Source organism: Equus przewalskii, chromosome 2, assembly GCF_037783145.1.
Source record: "Equus przewalskii isolate Varuska chromosome 2, EquPr2, whole genome shotgun sequence".
Classification (NCBI taxonomy): Eukaryota; Metazoa; Chordata; class Mammalia; order Perissodactyla; family Equidae; genus Equus; species Equus przewalskii.
Window position 1 is genome coordinate 51,355,863 of NC_091832.1, and position 24,806 is coordinate 51,380,668.

Genomic DNA, 24,806 nt, shown 5'->3' on the forward strand with positions numbered 1-24,806 from the left:
AGGTGGGACCTGATGAGCTCCACCACCTGCTCCAGCCTGGTGTTCTGGGGGTCTGCCCCATCCCGTGTTCCTGGTGCTTCCAGGCCTAGGGCTGGAGAGGAGCCCATGGGCGTGGCTCCTGGGAGGGAACAGAGAAGAGAGAGGAAATGGGAAAGCAGGGCACCCTCCACCCTCCACCCGAGGAAGCATCCCGGCTCCTCTGCGGGGGTGGTTCCAGAGCACAGACACAAACAGACGGATTCAAACACACACAGACAGATTCAGACACACAGAAACCCACACGCCCAACAGGCGCTTCCCTTCCCCTCAGGCACCCACCTCCCACCCCACGAGGACTCTGCCTCCCTGTGGAAGCCATCCTCGGCCTGCCTTCACTCAACCTGGTTCAGAGGTAGCACCACCCCACCCAGCCCCATCCCATCCAAGGGATGAGTTCTCGGATGGCTCCAGCCTGGTCCCAGGTCATACCCCATCCCTGGAGAGGGGAGCCAGGAGGAGCCTTCCTCCCAAGAGACTGGAGAGGAGGCAGTTGAGGGGAAGAGGAGGGGTTCCGAGGAGAGGAGGCCTGAAGGGACTGGCACCAGGCAGGACTTGGGTCATGTTGGCATAGATTCACTTAGCCCCTTTGCCTCCCCCCAGAGGCCCGTTCCGTGGCAGGGCAGGCTGGTAGGGGTTGTTTACATGGCTAAGTTATTAACACTCCCTTCCTCCCCCAGCTCTCCTGAGGGTGGCCCGGACCTGACTGTGCCAGGGGAAATGACTGCGGAGGGTCTAACACTGACTGCAATCCCAAGGCCCCAAGCCCCAGCCTCTGCTCCCAGGCTGGCTCCAAGGAGCAGACGAGGGGCTGGGGAGTGCCTGTGGTCCCCCATCTGTGTCCTCTGGCAGCTGAAGCTTGTGGGAGAGTCCGGGTTGGGGGGAGATTCCTACAGCTTGGGGCCTGGAAGAGGCTGGGCAGGGCAGGGTGAGAGCCTGGGCTGTCTGGGTCCCTAAGGACCTGTCACTGTCATCCCCAAAGGGGACAGGGACTGTCCCGGGGGAGGACAGACACGTCCCCCACCTCACCCCCCGTTGCTATGTCTGCTTTGTTAGGTCACCGTCTGTGGACTAGACCGGGACTCTCAGGACAGGTTTCTGAAATGCCCAGGGGCCACGGGTGGCAGGGGTGGGGGGGGCGGGGAAGAAGCCCTGTTCCATCCTCAACGGCTCCCCTTCCTGCTCCCCAGGCCCACCAAGCCTTGTAGCCGACTGTTCTGTGCCTGAAGACAGAGCAGAGCTGAGGAGACACACAAAAGACAAACACACAAGGAAAGCCACACACGCGTGGACACAATGCTGAATTCGTGGACAAAGGCAAACTGACCAGCACCTCCAGCCATGTGGGGGCCCACCCCGGCCCCACCCCGACCCCTGGAGCACTGACACACACACACTGATATACACATTCATGCTGACACGCACAGCAGCACTCAGAGCCACTGCCCTGGCGCTGTCCCCAGAGCCCCTTACCTGGGCAAGCACTGTGCCCTCGGGTGGAGCAGCCCCCTGCCCAGGGGAGGGCAGCAGGCGGGGGCGGGGGAAGGAGCCCCGGAGAGTCAGGCCAAGCTGCCACTAATCCGGGCGGGGAGGGGGGGGGCACCCACGTCAGAGCGGGGACTGCCGGGTGGAGGGCATCTGAGGACATCCCCTCCCACACACGCGGCCGTCTGGGCACCTAGCCCTGCTTCCCCGGCCCCTCCATCCTTCAGACAGCTGAGACTGGCCTCCCCCCACCCCCCCCACCCTTGTGGCAATGCCTGGGGCGGGGGCATGGGGGAGGGGGAATTCTGGGGAGAATTCTCCCAGGCCCCCAGGGAGGAGGAGAGGAAGGGAAGTGTGGAGATGCTCTTAGAGCCAGGAGGAAGCTCTGCAGCCATGCCCCCTCCGTTCTCACCCACCCAACCCACATCCCTGACCTAATTCCTCTTCTCAGTGGAACCTCCCCAAGGCCCCTCCTCCTTCCCCCCGGCCCCCCTGCTGCAATCTAACCACCCCCTTCTGCCCCAGGCCAAGGACCTTCTGCCTAACAACCCCAGTTCTGCCCCCTGAATTTCCTGAGCAGCGGGCATCATCTCCTGCCCTGCTTCTGCCCCTTACCAGCTATTGGCATTGCAGTCCCTGATGTGGGTGGGGGACAGTGGGTGAGAACCCGAGTGCTCATCTCCTCAACCCCCTCAAGGGTGTGGCAGTGCCAGCTAGGACTCCCCAACTTAGCCTGGGCCAGGGCTGTGTTGAAACAAGAGGCTAACTACACAGCCACCACTGAGAGTGACAGCGAAAAATACAGCAGGGGGGCCAGTGCACCTGGAGGTCAGAGGCAGGGAAGGGGGACCAGGACATGGAGGGGCCACAGGCTGAGAGGGGCTGAAGAGGCAGGGAGACAGAGGAGTCGCCTGACAGGTCCAAGGGATGGTGGGCGGGGGGAAGGAGGGAAAAGGGAGGCTGGAATGAAAGGCCACTTGCACCTGGGAACCTGGGGGCAGTGGAGGTGGCCCTCAGAAGCAGGCAAGGTGGGTAGAGAGGCTAAAGAGTGAGCCCGCAAACCAAGCAGGCCTGGAACCTGGGTCCAGCAGAGGTGTGTGATTCCAAGGGGGCGGGCCAAGGCTGCTGCCTCTCCTTACCCAGTGCTCAGCCTGGAGCCTGGCACACCCGTGCTCCAGGCCAGTTGGAATGGAGGCCCAGCCCAGATCCTGCCTGGAACAGAGGCAGTGGACACACTGGTGGATAACAGAAAGTTGAAGGCTGTGGTCAGGCCAGAGCACAGCCTACCCTCCCGGAGGGGCCAGGAACCCCATGCACAGGGAGGCAGCGCCGGGCAGTGTCTCAGTGACTCTCGGAAGGACAGGGAAGGCTGTGAGGGAAGCCCAGCCCACGCCCAGTGCCCCGGTCCTGGGATCACGTGTATGCGTGGCCAGACAGTCCTCCAGAATTTGGAATTCTCTGCGCCCCTTCCCTTCTGGCCCCAGGATGTCTTGGAACCTGTAGGACTGAAGCAGTCATTCGCCTGTGGTGGGCACCAAGGAGATGCAGGGCACAAAGATGGAAGCACAAGCCGTCCGCACCTGGACGAGCTTATACTCAGCGTATTTGCTCTTTTACCAGCAAACTGTCACTGAAGGCTCTTAGGTATCAGGCCCCGTGCCAGGCAGTGGGGTGACTATTGGAGTCGAGCATGTTAACAAATGATTACAAGGTGCTTCTAGTCCCCCCCTGGGGAAGGCCAGGGAGCTTCATGCAGGCAGTGATGCTGGAGCTCAGAAGTAGGAGAACAAGTGGGCCATCACCAGCCACACATGTTCGACAATGTTTCACTTTGGCTAAACTAGCACTTGTTCCAGGCTGGGATACAAGTGAATAAGGTGCAAGCCCGTTCCTTCTGCAGTCACAATGCAGTGGGAGAGAAAACACCATGTGCTCAAGGCAGAAACGGGAGTCCATGCAGGAACAGAGGGGGCGTGGTCTGGAGGTCTTCCTGGGGAAAGTAATGTCTGAGTGGGGTTCAAAGGGCAAACAGGAATATGACCGAGTTGGGTGGGGGAGGAAGAGCATGTCAGGGGAACAGCATGGAGCCACCAGACCATCAGGATTGATGAGGGGAACACAAAGCAATTCAGGCTTAGGGGAGGCCAGTCAGGAGGAGAGGGGAGGATGGTGGACACACCAGCACAGGCCACGGCATTGTGTGCCTTGGACGGGGTGAGCGGGCCAGCAATCAGGAGCCTTGGGAGCTTGAGGAGGGGTTGGCAAGTCAGGGAAGGCTTCTCAGAGAAAGCAGGTCTTGAAAGAAAGCCACAACAGGCCTGGAAAGAAAGACTGTTGGGAGGGTAGGAGATTCAGATGGCTGGAGCACAGGCCTGGAGGCTGATGCTGGGGTGACTATGATGTGCTCAGGAGACAGAGGAGCGGCTTGGCCCAAGGAAGGAGCTGTGGGGCCGCAGGGCTCACGAGGAAGCTGCAGGGCATCCTGGGCCTGAGGAAGCATCAGCCGTTCAGCCCAGGGGCCCAAGTGACCCTAGGAATGAGGGCAGGGGAAGCCCTAGCTCCTATGGAAGCTCCCTCACCACCCTACACCTTCAGGCCTCTCCCCAACCTCCACTCCCTTTGAATTTTTGTTTCATTCTGCTGGCTCATCACATCCTCCTTTGTTTTGTTCTCCCAGTTCAGGGCTGTGGATCCTGCCATTCCACCTCTACCAAGGCAACTTCTGGGCAGGCTTGCATCAGGAGACAGGGCCCCAACCTAAGTCAGCATGATCGTGCACAAGTTGCTGCACCTCTCCAACTCTCAGTTTTTCCACCTGTAAAATGGGTTTAACCCTACCTAATAGGCTTGTCGAGAGGAGTTAAGGAAACCATCTCTGTAAAATGCCCAGCACAAAGTCACGCACACAACCAGTGTTTGATATGTGCTAGTCTCTTTCTCCTCGCCTCCCAGGCAAGAAACATCTCATTTACTTAAGTCCCGCACAGCAGTTCAGTACGCCGGCTCTGAAGCCAGACTGGCTGGTTCAAAGCGCAATTCTGCCACTTATTAGCTGTGTGACCTCAGGCAAATTACCTGCCCTCCTGGTGCCTGTTTTACCATTTGTAAAATGGAAATTATAATAGTACAGACCTCTTGAAATTGTTGTGAGGATTAAATTACTATGTGTCGGGGCTTAGAGGAGCACGTTCTCGGTGGAGCCATTACTAGATTTTGCATCCCTAGTATCTTGAAACATGCCTGGTACCTGACAGATGTTCAATAAAGATTTTTTGAATGAATAAATGAAGAGATAAGGCAACATCATGATGCAAGAGAACGCCAAGATAGGAAGTCACTGAACACCAGTATGTGAGGAGCTAAACCACCCTGGCAGATTAAGCGCCTCTTCCAACTAAAACCCGGATAATCCCCACACCAGGAGTTAACCCACACTCCTCAGTCACTCGGGGTTACCACGCCATTTCCCTCTTGCCGCCAACACTCTCACCCACCTGTTTGCTTAGTCAAAGGTGGGAAGGAAGAGCTGCCATGGGGGTGGGAGAGTGGAGCAGCCCTGGGACCCTGAGGTGAGGCCAGCATGTAGGGGCAGGAGGGCAGAGCCCGCGCCACTGCCCCAGGAATTAGAGGAGGGGAAGGAGTGGAGCCAGCCCAGGCAAAGAGCCTGGGTCTTCAGAGAAGAGAGGAGACTGATGGATGGAGCAGGCTGAGGACCAATGAGCAAAAGCAGCAGGGGGGGGCCACTGGAGGCTGCGCTGGAGCTCCCCATCCTCCCTCCAGCAGCCAGTTGCCAGCCCCCTGCAGGGCAAGGCTCTGGCCAGCCCTCGAGCGCCGCCCTCATTGACCTGGAAGCCGGGGGCAGTCCAGACCCTGTCAGCTGCTGCCCTCTTGCGGCCACTCCACAGAGCTGCAATGCTTCCAGGGTTACTAGCATTTACAGGAACTCAGCGCCCCTCTCCCTCAGGAGCACCTAGAGACCCTCAAAGGCCCATGGAAGAAGGTGGGCTCCCCAGGCCTAATCTGTGCACAGATCCAGATAATTCCCAAAGGATCACACTGCCTGAGCTCCCTACACACCTTCGCTCTCACTGGTTTCTACTTCCTGTCAAGACCCAATCCTATCTGCCCCCGACCAGTCTTCTTAAACTCTGACCCCTCTCTGGGCTGGTCCCCTCACTCTCCCATCTATGTTCTTTGAGGTCCCCAAGAGCTTTCAATGACAGTCCTTGCTGCCTCACAACTATTTTGTCAATGGCAATCTCCCCTGGAAGACTGGGCCCCTCTGGCAGTCTGTCTGTCCTTTTAGCCCTCGTCCTAGGCCGAGCCTGGCCTTAGCAGACTGTGTAATAATGTGTGTGCTGTGAGGACTTGCAATACAAACCAGGAGAACAACACTTTCATGTAGCTATTTATCAAAACTGCACAAACCTGACCTCATTCACCAACACAAAACATACAACCAGGATACACACAAGGCCTTGGAGAAGGCTGTCAAGTATTTGGAAGGACAAGAAGGAATGAACACAGCTGGCAAGGTTTTGGGTTTCATTTGCAGGGGTCTGGGGAGGGCTCTGGTCCCACACCCGGAAGGCGGAGGGATGAGAAGGGCAGTAAACAGCAGCGTGGGCCCAGCCCGCTTTGGCCCATAGCCAGTACGTCCCTGCGTGTGGCCCGTAACCAAGAGCAGGAGCCGGCAGGGCAGAGCCCGGGCAGCTGGTGCGGATAGCCTGGACGTGCAGCCAGAGGCTCCTCAAACAGCCCCCAGCACCCTGCAGGGCCCGAGGTAAGACTGGGCCGGGCTCTGCAGACCCTAGCTGTCCATGTCTGAGGGCACGGTCTTTTTCCTCGTCCGAACCTTCAGGGAGCGTGAGGTGCCCTGGGGGAGAGAGCAGGCACACCATGAGAGGTCTGGGCTGACGTCCAGGGCAGCCATCTCCCTTGTCCCTTCCTTGCCACTGACCTCCCGCACCAGCGGCTTCTTCCTGCTCACACGCAGGCTCTGGCTGCGGCTCAGAGGCTTCTCTCGGGGGGGCCGGGTTTGTGGCTGCGGAACTACCTCTGTATCGGACCAACACTCGCCATCAGTGTCACTGTCCTGCAGGCCCCCTGACCGGTACCCTGTGTGAAGGAGAGGGAGGCAGCGCTGGGCATTTGCACAGTCTGAAGGCCTGGGGCCGAGCCAGGCCTTCCTGTAGCCCTGGGGGAAACCACAGCTTGCATGGAGGATGTCATTCTTCTGGGGACAGCTCTGGTCCCTCTGCCCACTCACCGATGGGTGGCCTGCAGTGGGGAACCTGGTCCTCCAGGTAGAGGGGATCCTGGTAGGTGGGGGCAGTATCAGGGATGGAGCGCAGGTCCTGCATGGAGAAGCTCCGCAGCCTTCCAGCCAGCGCACCCTGACTCTGCAAGGCATGGGGAGCTGCTGTGTCACCTGGAGGGAGGGGCACGGCTCCCAGCAGGAAGAGACTTCAGCCCAGGGAAGTCAACAGGTGACCTGCAGGTAGTCACTGGGGCACCGGCCTCACAACTGAGAGCAACTCGGCAAGCTTCTAGCCCCAGGCCTTTGTGGCACCAACAGGAAACTAAGGCCCAGAGAGCAGGAGCGGCCACTCGCAGTTAGTGTCAGAGCCAGGGAAGTCTGAACTCCATGCGCCATGCTCCTGCCAATACTCCACCTGCCACCTCTCACCCCTGTTCCCCAGCACAGACAGCTGCTATCTCTCGGCTCCCTGACAGTGAACTAGACTCGCCCAAAAGGCACTGGAGAGGGTGCTGGAGGACGGGGGCCCAGGGCACCTTGGTGGCAGCCTGCACAGCGGCTGAAGCAGCAATGTTGAGGCCCCGCTTCCCAAAGCTGAGCACTGTCTCATAGCTGCGCTCCTTGGCCTGCACAATGTAGGTGTCGATCTCCTGCAGAACAGGGAGGAGGAGAGCTCAGGTGGACAGCTGGAGTCACTCTTCCTCTGCAGCCCCAGAGAAGCCACTGCATGCCACACCTCCCAGCCCACCCCCACCCACAGTGCACCCACAACCACCCCGACCCACCCACTCACCCACTCCTACACCTCAATGAATGGCCATGCCACATCCTCTGCCCCCACCATCCCCAAAACAACTTCCAGCTGACGTTTCACACCCTCAAAAGGTCATTCACATGTGCCCCGACTTGATTATCCCAAAAGAGGAAGAAGGCTAGGCTCCGTCAAGATCCCACAGCTAAAGAGCAGCAGGACTAGGATTAGAACCCAGGTGTCCTTCAGTGTCCCGAAGCCCAAGTCCAGGGCTCCTTCCCTCACACCCTGCCATGCTCTCCTCCCTGCCTTCACGCTGCGGCACCTTCTCATGGCGGGACAAGGATGGGTGGACGAACTTGCGGTAAAGTAGGCTGGCCCCCTTGGTGTAGGGCGAGAGCAGCCACAGCACAAAAGCAATCTTGATCTCGTAGTAGAAAGGGAACCTGTCAGAGCACAGCGGGACAAGGTTAGCCAGGGAGCCAGGCCAAGGGTGGGCCACCACTCACCATGGCCCACAGCCCCCCTACACCCATACCAGGAAATAAAGATGTCCATGAAGGTCTCCACTGCCATGAAGAGTGCAAAGACTATCCAGTACATCATCCACCGGACCTGGGAGGCAGGGGGCAGAGGTCAGGAGCCAGTGGCTGAGCCTGCTGAGCCAACTCCCCTGTCCTGGGCTGACCCAGCCCAGAGATTCCAGAGAGCCTGTCCCACTGCATTCCCTTGGCATCTGGCTGGCCCTAGAGAGTTGCCTCTGAAACACTGCTACTCATTCCTGTACCCACCTGCAATGGGCTTCACCCACAAGATCCTGCACAGGCACCCAAAAGCCCACCCTTCATCCACACCCACTCACTCAAGCTACACCACCCGATTTTATGCCCCTGGAGGAGGGGGAGGCCAGCTCAGACCTTTCCCACCCTGCCAAGTCCTACCATACCCACCAAAGCTTTCGTCCCACCCCACCTGAGTCAAGCCTTCCTGCCCACCCCCACACTCACATATTCACGAATGTTCTTGGTCTTCACAGCCTTGTACGAAGCATAAGCTGGGTACAGCAGCCCAAATACCAGCCTAGAAGAGCAGCCAGAAAAGAGACAGGGAGAGTGAGGGGCACCATGCCCCACTGCCCTTCACCAGGTGGCCGCCTCCCTCTCGGTGTGAGGTGGCAGTGCCTACCCTGTTCTCCCCCCTGGCTTGCACAGCCTGCACCTGAGTCAGTGCCCTGGAAGCTGCCCTCCCCACCTTGCTGTTTACAAACATCCCAAGCCTGCCCAGGCCTGCCCTGGTGGCCCAGGGATACATGATGAAGGGACAGCACACAGTCACTCAACAAGGCCGGTGGGAGGCAGACTTCTGAGCTGGTGAGAGCACCAGACTGTCCCCTCCCATGGACGTGCAATCCAGCCCAGGGCCACCAGACCAGCACTGCCACGGTGCAGACAGCCAGGTGCTGGAGTACTGAAAGGTGACGAGGACAGAGCGGGACGCCGAGGCCAGGGTGGTGAGTCACGTGACTGACTACTCAGCCGGGAAGCAGGCACCTGGATTCTCCGCCCACAACGTGCCACCACACCTGGTGTTTGCCCAAGGGCTGAGGGCCGGCCTGTGGTCGTCCGCCCCACGCACCCGTCTGCAGTGTGTGAGTTCGGGAGGGATCGCCATCAGCACGGGAGGCTTTGGGGGTGGGGGGACAAGTACGCCCTGCTGGATGCCGAGCGCATGCCCGCAAGGCCGTTAACCCTTGTGGCGAGTGGGGGAAGGGCGGGGGGGAGGGACAGGTGTGACCGAGCTTAGAAAGTCCCCTTTCTCACCAGACGTTCCCAGCTTCCACCCCAGGGGCGGACTGGCACCCGGGGCTAGAGGGAGTTTGAGAACTGCCGTACTCACACCACCAGGCGACAGATCATCCAGGACACCATCCTGCAGCCTCGGGGGTGAAGGGAGACCACCCAAGAAGACGCCAAGAGGCACGCTCCCGCGGGGCCAGGATGGGGAGTCAGTGGAGGAGCGGGAACGGAAGGGGCACCCCCAAATCGGAACCTGCCGCTCCCTAACTCCGCAGAGCGGCTAGCCGGAAGAAGGGGGAGCCCAGCAGGCCGGGCAGGCAGGCCACACACGGAGGCACCGGCCGGGAGCCGGTACCGGCTGGCGCGCTCTTCTGCCCGCCGCGCCGCCCGGCAGTCACGACTCGCGCTGCTTGCCGCGGGGAGCCAGGCGTTCGGCCCTCGCGGGGCACCACGGCGGGTCCGGGCCGGGGGTGGTGGGTCGCAGTCCTCGCCCGAACGGTCCCCGCGGTCCAGGCGCCTGGCCCGCCGCGGGGCGGAGTTCCCAGCTCACTTGAAAGTTGCACAGCGCCCGGCTCTGCCCAACCCGGGTCGCCGGCGCCGGGCGCAGGCGCGCTGCAGCCCCGGGGGCGGGGCGAGGGTGGGGGCGGGGCGAGCGCCCTGCTCCTTAAAGCGGCGACGCTCCGCCGCCTCGCAGGTGGGCCCCGAAGATTGAGCAGCCCTCCTAAGCGGGAAAATTAGGGTATGAGATGCGGCAAAAAAAAAAAACAAGGTGGGGCGGTGGAAGGAGGAAAAAGGAAATTTGAACTCAAGGTTTCGTGGTCTTCACTGGCTTCCCCCTTTTGCCTTGTTTTTCCCCTCTGTAAAATGGGAATGGGCTTATGATGGGCCAGGGTCCCCCCTCAAGGCCCAGGCACAAAAGTGGCTTGGCTGAGTGCCAGCAAATCCGGCTCTTGCACCACTGGGTCAGCAGTCAGGAAACGCCTCAAAGACGCTGAGTTGACCTATAGGGAAAGTGGGGAGAAAGTATGGGTGAGGGAACCTGAGGGACTCATCGCGCCCACCCGACTCACCCTGAAGAGTGGGCTTTGGGAGGGAGTTGACTTCGCGGTGGGATACCGGTCCAGGGCCCACACGCCTGCGCAGGCTGACCACGATGATTTCAGAGCTTCCAGGCAGAGGCCCTAGCCCCCCATGCCTTCTTCCCCAGAAGTTTGAATAGGTGGAAACGTATTCCTGTGAGTCCAGAACACAAGTATCCCTGAGGGCTTCATAGCATCAACGATGCCCATTTTGAAGTGCATTTTTGTGCGCAGGGTCTTGATCCTTTTTTCCCATTTAGGAAATAGGCTTGCTCAGTGACGAAAAGAAGCTTGCCCAACGTCACCTGGTGGCACTTGTTGGATAAACGTTTGGCTTGATCCGTCGTCTGAGGGCGGCCCTGGGAGGGGACAGGGAACGGGGGAGCCCCCCGCCCCCCGGAGGGAGGTGTATACCTGGAAGACGACAGGAAGCTCAAAAGAGAAGGCAAACTTTGCTGCCTCTACAACTTTCCACGTGGGGTTGCATTCTTTGTACCTCTTCTGCTTAGGGCCTCATGCCTCACTCTGACAATGGGTAACACAGCATTCCCCTCCTCCCTGCTCCCCCAGCCTCGCCTCTGCCTCAGGGCCTGAGGTGAGGGCGACAGCAGAGCTGCCGAGAGCTGTGGAGTGGGAAACTTGGCAGTTATTACTTTTTATTAGAGCCATATTAACACCCACCACCTATCAAAAGGATGGAATAGGCAATGATGGGGCCAGGGAAAGGAGGTTTCTTGGGAATAAATAAACACACATAATGATTATATGGTCTTAATTATTATCATCAGTTTTATTGCTGTTGCTGGGTGTGAGAGCTTGCAGTGAAACCGGACACAGGAGAAAATCCCCCGAGGCCCTAAGGCCTCCCTCTCCCTGCCTAACCAGCCCCTCACTCTGGGCCCAGCTCCTACCCTACATTGGAGGAACGCCCAAGAGCTAGGATCCCACCATCCATCTCTAGGCATAGACATTGTAATCGAGGTGAAAAGTATCCTTGTCTCCTTGGAGCAGAAGGATGTGACTGACTCAGTAGGGGACAAGCTCAGGAGGAGCAGAGGGTTGCCGAAGAGGGAATAGCCATCCGTTCTTTGGAGGTGAGGGTACCTGGGCTGACCGTGGGCATGTGAGCCACAGGTACTTTGTACCTGCTACAGAACGGCCTCCTCTCCACCAGCTGCCCTCCAGAGTCGCACATCTGACCTCAGCATCACAGGCCTCTCTTTCCCTCCAATTCACTGGGTTCTCGAGAAGCTCTCCTGTGCCCACTCTAAGCCCACCCAGCTAGGAAGGTCTCTTGGTGGAGACTCCTGGTGCCGGTGACTGTGCTTGGGACATCTAAGGGACAAGATGTCAGAGGTCTGCTCCTGAAAACAGGGCTCAGCCTGGAGGGGTGTGCGGCTGGCAGCTGAGGGGTGCCCCCCTCCTAGGCTTTGGCAGATTGAGTGGACTCTGCCTCTCACGGCCTTTGGTCCTGAGCTGTTGACACAGTCACTCGGTTACCCTGGGTTGCTAAGCAGCTCTCTGGACACACAGATGACCCCCAGGACAGGTGACCAGCAAGCATACAGACAGCTCCATTCCCCACGTGCAGAAAGCTGGCCATTCAGGGAGACAAGTGTCTCCGACCCCTGGGAGGAGCCCTGGTGGGGGGCAGGGGCTAAGGTCAGAGTGATATTTATCATTCTACTGGGCAAGAGAGTGCCAATGTGTCTTGGAGACAACTCACTTTCCCTGGCAACCTCTCCCTGGCACAGCATGAGGCCCTTTCCCCATTTGAAAAAGCAGGACAGACATTCCCAGGACAGTGTGGCTGCGAGACCCAAGGGGCACCTGCTAAGCCAAGAGCACATGAATGTGGTTTGAGGAGGTGGGAACTCAGACATGTCCCCTGTGAGATTCCCCATTGTGAGGAGTGGTCAGGGCAGGTTGGCTGGGCATCTGAGGCTACAGGTAAGACACAGGGTACAGGGGCTCTGGGTCTGAGGATGGGTAAGGACCCCTAATCCACAGGCAGAAGTTCTCCCCAAAGAGCAACCTCCACTCCCACAAAGCACCCTTCTCTGAGCCACCTCTATATTTCTTATAGGCCTACAGACCAATAAAAATCATAGTTCTGTGCCAGGCACACTATTCTAAGGGCATTACACATATTAATATGTTATACATTTAATGCATGTAAATCTCACCTAACCAAGTCAGGGAGGTATCATGTTTACCCACATTTACAGATGAGGAAACTGAGATACAAATAGGCTACATAACATGGTTGAGGCTACCCAGCTAGTAGGTGGCAGAATCAGGTTTCAACAAAGTAGGTTTTATTATCTACTTTACAGAAGCAGAAGCTGAGGCTCCAGAAATTAGTTGACTTGCTTGAAATCTCACACCTGGGGCAGAGGGTGGTGGCAATGACAGACATTTGCCCAGTGGGGCTGGGGGAGTAGAGGGACGCTGAGCTGTCTTTGGTCATGTTGGTTGGAGATGACCTGACAGAGGGAGAGACTCCAGTCTCTCAGTGGACCCCAAGAGTGTGGTCTCCAGGAAGGAACTCTTGGACTGCGAGTCAGCTCCAGGTGGTGGAGACTAGTCACACTCGCCAGCACCTGAGTGTCATCACCATGAACTCCTGACCCCTGCACCTGCTGACCTTGGGGGTTCCCACTCACTCCTTGGAGGGAAAAGAGCAGGGAGGGGAGTCTGAAAGCTGATGCAGGGTGCCTGCGAGCAAGAGGGACAGCACGGCCCTGGCTCTGTTCTTAATGAAACAGCTGCGGCTGACGTCGCCATCGGACATCTGAGCGCCAGCAGTGGGGTGGGAACTTTTTATTTGAAGCAAGTGAATCATAGCATTGCCCCCAAGTGCCCCTGGACATCCTGCCACCAGGAGGCCCTCACACAGTCTGGGCACAGGGAAGAGCTTCCCTGCCCCATGCCTTCTCCACCAGCCTTGCATGTCAGAGCTGTCTATTCCCAGCATACAGCAGAGGGCAGCAGAAGCTTGGCTCCCAGGCACCGCTCCCACAGGACCCTCACCCCCTCACCTCCCCCACCCCCCCACCCCCACCCCCCGGCACTGAAAGGCAGTGCTCCTGGGGTGTGCCTCTGTGGATTAGAGTGGTCCTAGGGCCCCCAAGACGCTCTCTGGCCCAGCTCCACTCCTGCCACCTGCCCAGATGGCTCAGGTATTTGCAGGGTCCCTGGCTGGGCCAGCTCTTGAACACACCCCAAGAAGCCAGCACAGTTCAGAGTCCACAGCCCAAAGGTGGGGCTGAACCCAGGGGGTGGTCCAAGGCTAGGGCAGCTACAGGAAACAAAAGCAGAAAGGTTTTCATCTGAGTGGCCTCCTGTCCACAGGCAAGCCAGATTGAGGGTCAGAGAAGGAAACTCCAGTGGGAACAGAGCCAGCACTGGGGAGAAGTCAGGGGCTGCTGGGGCTGCTGTTATTGCTTCAGGCAGAAGGGCTTTGCCCCCAAGAGGTCAAGCTGGCGCAAAGAGGCTGGCACCACCACTCCCATCCATATCAGCTGCAGGGTGGGCACACCAGGGCTGAGCATAGGAGGATGGGGCCTGTGTGCCCCCTCTAAGAAGAGAGGCGAGGTCACGGAGGGGAGAGCCTTTAGGCAGTCCTGAATGTGCATGTGTGCACGCAGAAATGGGAGTGTAGACAGGGGTGTGGTGCATGTAATTGATGGCGTCCGTCAGCGTCCATGTGAGCATGCACAAGGAGCGTAGCATGGGTAAGTGCCCCAGCAGTCTGAAGGATGTGGCTGTGGGCTGCACTGTGGGGCATGAGCAAGTACACAGACACCTAGAGCACCAACAGGAAAGACCAGAGAGTCAAAAGGATAAGCTGGACAACAGGAGGGGGCGGTTCAGCCTCCCTCCCAGCACCCTGCCCCCAGGGCCAGAGCATGTGGAAAGCAATGGAGGGAGAGGGGCTTGCGGATGGAGTGTGAGGTCAACAGGTGTCCACATATGGGAGGGCACTGGGTACTGGGTTGCCTGGTGCATATATGAGTCTTCATTGTAGCTCCCCTGAGCTAGTCAGTGTCTGCCCACGCTCAACAGAGTGTACGTATGTGAGGGCATGTATGCAGGTTAGCTACATGTGTCTTCACATGGGCACACATACTGCTCACACAGAGGCTCCCCCTTAGCCTTCAGTGGCTGTCCGAGGAACCCAGAGGCCTTGGCACCCCTCTAGGCACTGAGATCCACCACGACGTGTCGGTACACAAGCGTCTGCCCCTTGAAGCTGGGGGCCAGGAGCAGCTGGGCATCTCCAGCAGGCATGTAGCAGAAGGCCCGAGGGGCCTGCACAGCCAGCTCCTGGAACCGCACAAACTTCTGTCGCCCCTCATCCCACTGGTAGATCTGTGTGAAGGAGAAGTCGCTGCCCAGTGCCAGGTAACGGCGGCCACCCACAAGGAAGGGCTGCAGGGCCAGTGAGCCCCGGGAGGGCAGGGCCTGCACCTCGGAGAAGCGGGGGCCCTCCCAGCGCAGGATCTTGGAGTCGCCGATGTAGCGGCTGAGACACAGGTAGCTGTCGCGGCCAGCGCGGAAGTGTTTCACAGCCTGGGCATCAGGCACCTGGGTCACCTCACCCTGGGCCACAAACTGCTTCTGGGTGCGACTCCACTGGTAGATGACAGGTGCCTGGGAGCTGCTAGACACAATGAGCCTTGGCTTGCCCTCGCCGTCTACAAATTCCAGGTCAGTATCGCGGTGCCAGGCGTGCAGGGCCTGGTGGGAGTAGAAGCCATTCTGGTGCCAGCGGTAGAGGCTGGTGGCACCAGCCTTGGAGCTGTCGGCCACAGCAAAGTACCAGTCGCCGTCGATACGGAAGGCCTCCAGGTCATTGGGCTTGCGCACGCGCTGCGGGTCAATGTCCTGCAGCTTGGTGAAGCGTGTGGTGTTGGGGTCCCAGTGGTAAATGTAAGAGCCGCCAAACAGCTGAGCCACAACCACGTACAGCTGGCTGTCCACCACCATCGGCTTGCAGTGCACTGCAGAAGGAGCTGCCAGGGTGTGGGGAGGCAGTGTCAGGCAGCATCAGGGCGCCTGCATGCCCCCGCCCCAAGCTACACCCTTGGAAAAGAGGGTCAGTCCCCTCCAACCCTGGGCCAAGACTAAGGCTCTGTGCTCCAGCATTCCCTCCCCCAGTTCATCTACCCGTCACTCAGTGCTTTCTAGTTGTTTCACAGCTAATAATATCAGTCTCAGCATCACCGTCCCTCCACCTTTGCCCCCAGGGTTCAAGTATAAGCTGAGACTGAGCACAAAATAGGTATTCCTAGATGTTCACCGATTGTTTACCCATAATGTCAATTATTGAATTTTTATTGTGTGCAGTCGCTGTGCTAAATTTGAACACAGTGCCTCAATGAATCACTCAAAAATGCACCCTATTATTTTGCCATTTCACACAGAAAGAAACTGAGGCTCGGAGTCTAAATGACTTGCCCAAAGCTACCCCACTGGCAAGTGGCCAGGCAGGGGAAGGAGGGAGAGTTAGAGCTCATCCACAGACGGGTGACAGAGCCTAGGTACACAAAATGACAGCTTGATGTCTGGATAGCCGTGTACGAAAACATCTTCTCCTGAGAAACCCCGCTTATGTATGAGAATGCTGTGCTCACAACCAGATCTGACCCTTCTCAGGCACCCAAAGCCTGTGGGGTCAGACTCCCCACCTGCCTGGTGCCCCCAGTCATCGCTTCTCCTCTCCTCCTTGCCAGCGCTGCTTTGCCCACCCACCTCCTCCCTGTGACTCGGCCTCTCCCGCAAGGGAAGCCTGTGCTGAGGCTCCGGCAGTCACCGCCGGAATCCGGTCCACAGCGTTGGTCTGTCCGCCCACACGCTGATGAGCCCACAGCCCCCGAGCCGCAGCGCACACCCTCCTGACCCACACACCCACAAGCTCCCCAAACTCCACTGGCAAAACTGAGCTCCACATCCACCCCGCACCTGCTCCTGCTCCTCCTTCTGTGTTCTGGATTTCAGTCTGTGGCTCCATCCAGTCACCCCATCCAGAAAACCGGGAGCCATCCCCAACACCTCCCCATCCCTCACTCACCCACAGCTGAGCAGTCCCCAAGTCCTGTTAATGCTCCCCTCTGCTTCTAACACAGTTTGTGTAAGATTGGTGTTATTTCTTCCTTAAATGTTTGGTAGAATTCACCAGGGAAACCACCTGGATCTGGAGTCTTCTTTTGGGGGAAGGTGTTTTTATAATGACTTCAAGTTCTTTCATAGATAGAGGGCAATTTAAGCTCCTGTTTCCTCTTGCATCAGTTCAGTGCTCCCTTCTAAAGCATCTCTCCATCCCCACTGCGACTGCGCCGGGCCAGGCTCCAGTGGGTCCCCTGCTGGTCTGCCCACATGTCTTGCCTCTGCCTAGCCACCCTCCATGCTGCTCACAAAGGGAGTTTCCTAAGATACAGATGGGATTGGATCACCCACTCTGCTCAAAACCTGTCAGTGACCTGCCCCTCATCTCCTCGGATCTCGTTGGCCACCCTCCACCTCAAACCTCATGCTGCAGCCATGTGAGCTGCGTGTTGTTTACAGGGGGCATGTACTCACACACTAAGCTGTTGCATACCTTCTTGACTTTGCTCACACTGTTCCCTCTGCCAGAACACCCTTCCCACATTTTCTTCTCCTAGCTCAGTCTCCCTCAGCCTTCTAGACTCAGCTTAAACTCAGTGGATCCCAAACTGAACTTACTAGCCACTCCTATCTCCTCCTCCTTAGTTCACTGGCACACCCAGTTACTTAAGCCAGGAGCCTTGGCATCACCTCTGACTCCTCCCTCTCACCCATCCTTCAAGACTCAATTTAGGCATCCCCTCCACCAGGAAGCCTTCCTTGATTGCCGTGGGTAGGCCTCTCCTTTGTGCTTCCAGAGCATTGTGTTCATATCTCCCTCCTAGCATCTACCAATTATATGGATATTATCAGCCTCTCCTCAAAGATGAGAAAGTTCTTATGGGCAGAGACCATATCTCATCTATCCCTCTACCTGTAGGAGCTCAAGGGAGAGGAACAATGGAGCCCACCCCACCCCAATCCCTCTAGTCGGGGCCAGCACAGCCAGGCAGGGTGCAGGTACCTGGGATTCTATCATAGTCTCGAAGCTGCCGTTCGACATAGTCCCACTTGAGGACAGTGCAAGCACTGACACCTGGCTGGGCCAGAGCCAAATAGAGGTCGCTGGAGTAGAGGAAGGGCTCAGCCGACACTGCTGGGAAGGGCAGGGTCTGGTACAGCACGAAATCTGCAGGGATGAGAGGTGGGGGGATGGGGGGAAAGGGAAGAACCTGTTGGGTGGTAGAGTTGCTTGACTGGCAAGGCCGGGTACATGTGCAGCTGCCCAGGGAGCCCAGCCCGACACCCAGGGCAGGGCACCTCCTACCTGTGGTGATGCAGTCAAACTCCCGCAGAGGCAAATCCTGCACCTTGTGCTCTTGGAAGCGGGGTGGGCTGGCACAATAGATGGGGGCTACTGTGGTGTTGGTGTGCGCCAGCCACTCCACCAGCCACTTCACCTTGCAGTCACAGTTGAGCGAGTTGCCTCGCAGGTCCCTGGATCATGAGGGTGATGGAAGGGACACAGAGAAGGACAGGCTTTCAGCTGCTCTGCCCACCCAGCCCTCTAGGTTTTCAGAAGCAAATACAGCCAAGGCTGCTGCTGGTTGCCCACATGGCATCTTTCTGCCGATTAGAAAAATGTTCCCCTCGGGGGGGGTGCAGCCCCGTGGAAACATGCTTGGCCAGCAGAGGGGGGCTGCGTTTCAGCCCCTACTTGCCTCCTAGGCCAGGTGCCTTTTGCAGTGCATAACCTGCACAATGATATGTTGCATCCCAGTTCCTCCAAACCTCCCACAATCCAGGGCTTTTGTTTTCTTGTATAAATTGTGATTGTGGCTATGCTATTGGACTTTAATGTAGGTTCAAATCAAACATATATTGAAAAAGCACACGTCTAAAATCATAGACACATATTGTCTTATGTGCATTTTAAGAGGGCCCACAGATGCCTTGAGGAACCCAAACTTGGAAGGTTACCAATCTATATATGACTCAGCTTAGCCTTCTGGGAGGCCCCCAAAACCCAAGCCCTCCTGGCCTCTCAAGACCTTATGACCCTCCCACTCCTGGATCCCACGCCACTCCCTCCAGAGACACGCCCCTCTGTGGCACTGTCAAAAGAGGTAGGACTCAGGCCTTACAAGTCACTCAGGATATCCAGGGGCCGAAAGATGTCTCTAGGCAGTGTCTGCAGGTTATTGTTGGCCAGTGAGCTGCAAGAGAAACCCCTGGGTCACCTGAAGATCATGACCGAGGCCAAAGACCATAGGGGACAAGGGGCTTGGTCCGGTGTGTGCATGTGCATGACGTACTCACAGGTGTGTCAAAGACTTGAGTCCTCTGAAAGTAAACTTGGATAGTGCCCAGATGTCATTGTTCTCAATGAAGCTGGAGAAAAATGAGAACACATCTCTGGCACCACTCAGGATCCCAGACCCCCGACCAGCTACTTCCCTACACCCCACCTAGATCCCAGCCCCTGGCCCTGAGACAGGCTCCCATTCCGAATCTGGCTGCGTTAAGCCTGTGGTGACAAGGCATTCAGGCAGGATGGTTTAGGCAGAAGGATGACGAAATGACCCTCTGCTCCGGCCCTGCAGTCAGAGGATTCACGGGCCCCCACCTCCTCCCATCTCCCCCCAGCCTTCCTCATTCGACCTCCCCTCTCAGCCCTCCCAGGAGCTCCCTCCTCCCTTCTATTTTGCCGTTTCCTCTTTCTTTCCCACACACAGGTACTGCAGGTGCGACAGTCCTGTGAACGCGTTGTCTCCAATCAGAGTAAACTTGTTGGAATTGAGTAACCTGGAGAGACAAAGGTGGAATTAGAGCAGCCCAGGGTGTGCCCGCAGCGCCAGCCCCAGCCTGCTGCCTCACCCCAGGCTTCCTCAGATTCAGCTGCCCTGCCTCCCGTCCTCCGGACCCTAGCAAAGAGCCCCAGAGTAGCCTGCACGGCAAGACTCAGCAGGAGCCTGGTGCCGGTCCAGAAGCTCCCAGGGTCCCTGCTTGCTTCAGGGGCGGGTCTCTCCTGCTAAGCTGGGTCCTCCCCATTGCGTCTCTGGTCTCTGGCTCCCATCCTCACCCCAACTCGTTCCAGTCTCTTTCCAATAGATGTCAAGTTTGAGGACAACCCCCGATGAGAAAGAGGTGGGGTAACTCACATGTACTCCCTCCTGTGACTGGGGCTTCTAAAGTAAACAGCCCTTTTAGAATTTCAGACCCTCTCAACTTCCCTCCCTTTCAACCCCCGGCTCTTTCTTCAAATCCTGATCCTTGGGGTCACCTGTCTTTAAGATGACCCCTCTCCCCTGCAGTGTCTACTCTCTGGCACTAGCCCAAGTTATTGCACCCAATTCCTTTGGGTCTCTAGAGGAGGTAAATCCATTCCTGACTGGGTCCCAAAAACCCCCTTCTTGGCTTTTGCATCCCTTACCCTCACCCCCAACTGCAGCTTCCTGCACCCCCTCGACTCCAGGCTGCTCCACCTTTTGTGGCTATCCCATCAGAGCAAAAGCAAGGGACATGTGCATCTTAATTTCCAAAGGCTACCTACATCCGCTCTCTTCTCCCCAGTACACAAGATGTCCCCTTCCACTCTGCCCCCGCCCGCCCTTCCCCACAAGGCCCTGTCATACAGGAACTGCAGCAGTGGCAGGTGGGAAAATGCTCCATCCTGGATCTCCGAGAAGGCAGCATTCACCAGCGTCCTGCAGGGGACACCTGAGTCAGTACTGTGTAGAGTATGCAGGGACCGGGCTGAGGTAGCGCAAGGTGGACAGGGCAATGGCTTCTGGATGCACTCACCCTGGAAATGCCTTATTTCACCAGGCTTGCCGCCCGCACCCCCCTCCCCCCCACCTGGGGCTTTCTCTTCTCACAAACTCACTACCTTCCTTCATCATTATCCCCTATTGCCTCCCTGAGCACCAATAGCCCCAGTCTCGGCTTCCCCTTCAGCCAAAAGAAGGTTCCATTACCCATGCCTTCACGATCTTCCAAATGCCCCACAGTGTGTTGGATGCTGTTGAGGGATGGAACACTGGGGTGGGGGTGGGGGATTAGCATCCTGCTCTCAAGGACCACACAGCCTATCTAGTCCCTGAGGCCGCTTGCTGCAAGTGACAGGCTGGCTGACCCAGTACAGAGTGGCTAGTGAGTGCAGTGGCAGGCATCTGCCGGGTGCCAGGGCATGATGTGGGTATGTCTTACTTCCACCCATTCCCCTGCTCCCACACTCTCTCCTCCCACAAGTTTTTCTGCCCTTGGTGTGACATCACAGGCAGGGGTCCACATGCTTGTGTAAACAACCCCTTTCCCCCCAAGTCCAGAGCCTTGCACACAGTAGGTCTGGTTGATGCTGATGGTGGTGATGATTCATTCTTGGCTATAGACTCCTGCTTTCCCCAGCCACGGCTGCTGAATCTGCATGACTGCAGAACTACCTGCCCGGCTGACGCCTTGAATCTCCAATCCTGAGGACCTCTTGGAGTCCTCCTTGTCCCCAGACTCTATAGAGGGAGAGTAGGGGTTCTCCCCATCCACTCCTGGAGCAGTTCTTGCCCCCCTCCCCCACTGAACCCCCCAGGGCTCTGCACTTACAGAGAGATGACCTCGGAGGGCAGGTTCCTGGGCACTGCCTTAGAGTCCACGCAGAAGGCGGTGTCCCTGGTGCAGGAGCAGCTGGGCGGGCAGGGGGGCATCTTAGGGGGCCTCTTGGCACCGACGTGCAGCATTAGGCAGAAGCTGAGCGTGGACAGCGCCAGCAGCCGGAGCCCAGAGGCCTGCCTGGCCCGCAGCCCCGCCATGCTGCCTGAGGCTCTCCCGGGGCCACTGGCCGCGGCCCCGCCCCGCTGCTCCGCCACCCCTCGCGGGCGCCGGCACCTCCCGGCCACCAGCAGCAGCTGCCACAGCCAGGGGCCCGGCTGCCCGCAGCGGAGAGCGGATTCCACCAGCCCTTGGGCGCCTGCCGCTTGCGGGCTCCTCCCCTGCTCGCTCCCGAGCCGGCTGGAGAGATGCGCGGAGCCGGGAGCCGAGCCGAGTGCTGCCCGGCAGCGGTGGACGCGGACTGCGGCGGCGGCGGGGGCGCGCGCGGGGCGGAGCGGGGAGCCCCGGGCCGGGAGTAGCCAAAGAAGGAGTGGTTGCGGCCCTCGCTGCTGCGCACCGCACCAGCGGTCCTTGGGGCCATCTGCTCAGAGAGTATATGCATGAGCGCATGTGTGTGAGTTACACATGTGCATCCCATCATGGCATGCCTGGGTGGACGTGTGCACACCTGTGTCTGCTCCTGCACATGCACATATTCTCTTGCGGAGGCATTTTGCATTATGGATCCATGTGCCTGCTGTGTACCTGTGCATATGTCTTGGTCTTCAGGGGACACATCCTCTAACCAGAGTTCATGGCATTTCCTAAGTGACACGTGTGTATCTGCGTTCACATGTGTCCACGGGCTAGTGAACAGAATGTGCCTTTGTGTCTGTGTGAGCTGAAAAGGGAAATGTCACTGGAGTTGGAGTGGGAATGTGTGGGATTTTGGAACATTTCTCATTACACAGCCACAGCCTATGGGAGCTGAAAGAACCTTGGACATTTTCCAGTCCAGTCCTTTGTTTAACAAATGAGGAAACTGAGGCCCAAATCAAGAGGAAAACAGCCAAGCTAGCTATCACACCCACTGAGTGTGTGTACTCCACCTACTTAATCCTCTCAGCCTCCTGAGGTAGCTGACATTCATCCTCTTTAGTGATAAGAAGAGTGGGGCCCACAGCCCCGAAAAAAGAAAGTGACAAGGCAGAGATTTAACCAGTGCACCCAACTCTGAAGTCACAGCCGTTCTTCTAACCAGGGGTCTTCAGTGTGGCCAAGAGAGCCCCAGGGTCCTTGAGAACTTCCAGGGTATCTTCGAGGTCAAAACACTTTTCCTAATACCGTTAAGACATTATTTGCCCTTTTGACTTTCGTGCTCTCACAAAAGTACCCTGGAATTTTCCAGAGGCTACATCGTGTATCTTCTATTAAGCCAGAAATTAAAGAAATTTGCAAAAATGTCAAACAATGATGCTCTTCTAATTTTTTTTGCTTCGTAAGATAGTTATTTTCATTTAAAAATTTGTTTATGTTTTAACATATAATGAGTTTATTATTGTTATTTTAATTTAATTCATATTTAATAAACATTTTTAAATTTCTTGCTAAATATCAATAGATATAACCCACATAAACAAAGCTCTTTGGGGTCTTCAATACTATTTAAGAGTGTTAAGGGATCTTGAAACCAAAAAGTTTGAGAACACCTGTTCTACACCATGTTACATCCCAGGAGTGTGTGGGGGCAGGGGGCGGGGGGTGACTGTCCCAAGAGCTCATGGGTACTGAACAAGGGAAGCCTGGAAGTCAGGCCGTCCAGTCTGGTGCTCTTTCCACAGCAGTCCAGGAAACCAAGATCACTGGGCTTCAGATGCTTCCCCAGCTGTCCCCAGCCTTTGCCAGCAGGGGATTCTCTGGTCTGAGCTTAAGTCCATGTTCTCCCAGCCAGGGATGCCCCTGCCCTTTGATGCCCACTTGCCACTCCCCGTCCAGCTGCCCGTGCTGCCCTCCCCATGCCAGCGTGTGGGAAGACAAGCAACGGGAGTGGGGAGGGTGGCTGGGGAAGCTGGGCCACGGTCCCCACCCGTCCCTGGCACGGCTCTGCCCAGCACACAAAGGGCAGAGTGAATCCTGTCCCCTCCCGGCAGCTGAGGGTCTGGAGGGAAGAAAAGGGAGGCACAAAGGGAAGGGTGGCTGCATGGGCTCTCTGCCACCCCCAGTTCGTGGAGAGGATTAACCCAGAGACAGACAAAGGAGGAGTGTCGGTCCTATGCTTAGCTAGTGAGAGGAGGTGCCCTGGGGGGTGAAGCAGATGATGACAATCATGACAACTGGACTTTCACATCATGATGTCATTGGATCCTCACAACAGCTGGGAGAGGGGGACAGGACAGGCAGTTCCAGTCCCATTTCACAGATGAACACACTAAGCCTAGAAAGGCAGAATGACTCAATCAGGGCCCCAGAGCTGGCCTGTGAAGCACCGAGACCTCCACATACTGAAGGAATGAACTATTGGCTGCTAGCCAGGAGCCCCCTCATGTTTGGTGACAGTCTCATCACTGAATATAATCACACGTTGGCTGTATGCATGCTCTTTGCCCTGCGGCAGGCACAAAGAAGCCTCGGGAAAGCTTAATCCCAGGGTCGGTCCCAGGGCTGGCAGCCTGGCTGGGAAGCTAGGGCAACAAAAAGCTCCCATGTCACTCATGAGAACAGGAGTGTGTGCTAAGCGGCAGGTGAAAGTGTGGCAGGGAGGCTGGGAGATTTTGGAGGAGGGAGGGGCTCTGCGAATTGGGGCGGTGAGGTCAGATAGTGCCACTGATTCTTGCTTGGCCCTTTAGGATGGGTGGTATTCAGAGAGGTGGAGAGGCACCAAGGGTGGGCTTTCCAGGAGGGGGAAATGGCCTAGGTAAAGGCCAAGAAGTGAGAATGCAGAGGGTGGTGTGGGGGCGAGGTTGCTGCTCTTCATGCCCAGCCGAGGTCCCTCCCTCCTTCCTTCTCTGGGCTTCCCATCTACCAGATTGATGACAGCATCTAAACTTCCCTCAGGAAACTTTAAGGCACCCTTCCTTCCTCAACTTGCAAACAGGCAAAATGAGGGAAGAAAAGAAAAAAGAAAGGAAGGAAGGAAGCAAGGGAGGGTGGGAGGAAGGAAGGAAGGGAAGAAGAGCTGTAAAGCTTATGAGAACTACAGCCTAAGGGCATCCTGCAGGGGAAACTGAGGACTGGAGAGAGAGAGACCCCTTTCCCAGCACCCAGTGATGATGGCAAACCCTATATACAGCACCTGCTCAGAACAAACCCCACAGCTGGGCTGTGCGGCCCCCAAGATGCCCGCAGGGACCCCAAGATGCTAGCAGTTCTCCTTGGCTCTCCAGCTGGCCTGCTGCCCACCTGGCTCAGGCCCAGTACATGTGAGTCAGCCGATCAATCCTAATGTTGCAGGACAACGAGGGGCAGGAGTGGAGGCCCTGGAGGCAGACATGGGTGGGCACTGCAGGTGGGCTGTCTCCCACATCTAACACCTGTAAACAGCTGGGGCTGCACACAGCTGAGAGGAGGATGTTTTCCCCTGCTCCTCCCTGGACCCCCGTCTCCCTCTCTCACTCCTCCTAGGACACTTGCTGCTAGAGGCTTAGGCAAATATTTGCAGGGGCAGTCGAGGGGTGAGGAGGGTGGTGGGAGCAAACACTTCCTTCCCTCTTTCCTCCCCCGAGCTT

General features: G+C 57.4%; 2 protein-coding genes and 1 long non-coding RNA gene across 3 annotated transcripts; 1 reads left to right on the forward strand and 2 right to left on the reverse strand.

The window, feature by feature from the left end:
- Positions 1-5,916: 5,916 nt before the first annotated feature.
- On the reverse strand, positions 5,917-10,049 carry REEP4 (receptor accessory protein 4). The gene is made up of 8 exons (XM_070606787.1): positions 9,429-10,049; positions 8,540-8,612; positions 8,071-8,147; positions 7,858-7,978; positions 7,318-7,431; positions 6,791-6,923; positions 6,482-6,639; positions 5,917-6,397 (listed from the first exon to the last, which is right to left on the reverse strand). Exons 1-8 carry the CDS (start codon positions 9,458-9,460, stop codon positions 6,332-6,334), a joined length of 774 nt encoding a protein of 257 aa, XP_070462888.1. The 5' UTR covers positions 9,461-10,049; the 3' UTR covers positions 5,917-6,331.
- LOC139081311 (uncharacterized) lies at positions 8,834-10,096 on the forward strand. The gene is made up of 2 exons (XR_011536413.1): positions 8,834-9,180; positions 9,356-10,096. It is a non-coding gene; the product is annotated as an uncharacterized lncRNA (long non-coding RNA).
- A 2,607-nt stretch (positions 10,097-12,703) lies between these two features.
- Positions 12,704-21,701, reverse strand: LGI3 (leucine rich repeat LGI family member 3). The gene is made up of 8 exons (XM_008542592.2): positions 21,097-21,701; positions 20,133-20,204; positions 19,231-19,302; positions 18,817-18,888; positions 18,642-18,713; positions 17,825-17,994; positions 17,522-17,686; positions 12,704-15,425 (listed from the first exon to the last, which is right to left on the reverse strand). The coding sequence occupies exons 1-8, from the start codon at positions 21,300-21,302 to the stop codon at positions 14,608-14,610; spliced, it is 1,647 nt and encodes a 548-aa protein (XP_008540814.1). The 5' UTR covers positions 21,303-21,701; the 3' UTR covers positions 12,704-14,607.
- Positions 21,702-24,806: the final 3,105 nt, after the last annotated feature.

What these genes read in the sequence shown, in the direction of transcription:
- REEP4 (XM_070606787.1), bottom strand. Translation starts at nt 9,460, where the DNA reads ATGGTGTCCTGGATGATCTGTCGCCTGGTGGT. An exon ending in ATGGACATCTTTATTTCCTG is followed by an intron (nt 7,979 to 8,070) that starts GTATGGGTGTAG and finishes GTGCTCTGACAG; the next exon opens with GTTCCCTTTCTACTACGAGA. An exon ending in AGAAGCCGCTGGTGCGGGAG is followed by an intron (nt 6,398 to 6,481) that starts GTCAGTGGCAAG and finishes TCTCTCCCCCAG; the next exon opens with GGCACCTCACGCTCCCTGAA.
- LGI3 (XM_008542592.2), bottom strand. Translation starts at nt 21,302, where the DNA reads ATGGCGGGGCTGCGGGCCAGGCAGGCCTCTGGGCTCCGGCTGCTGGCG. An exon ending in CTCAAGTCTTTGACACACCT is followed by an intron (nt 18,714 to 18,816) that starts GTGAGTACGTCA and finishes TTTCTCTTGCAG; the next exon opens with CTCACTGGCCAACAATAACC. An exon ending in AGACTATGATAGAATCCCAG is followed by an intron (nt 15,426 to 17,521) that starts GTACCTGCACCC and finishes ACACCCTGGCAG; the next exon opens with CTCCTTCTGCAGTGCACTGC.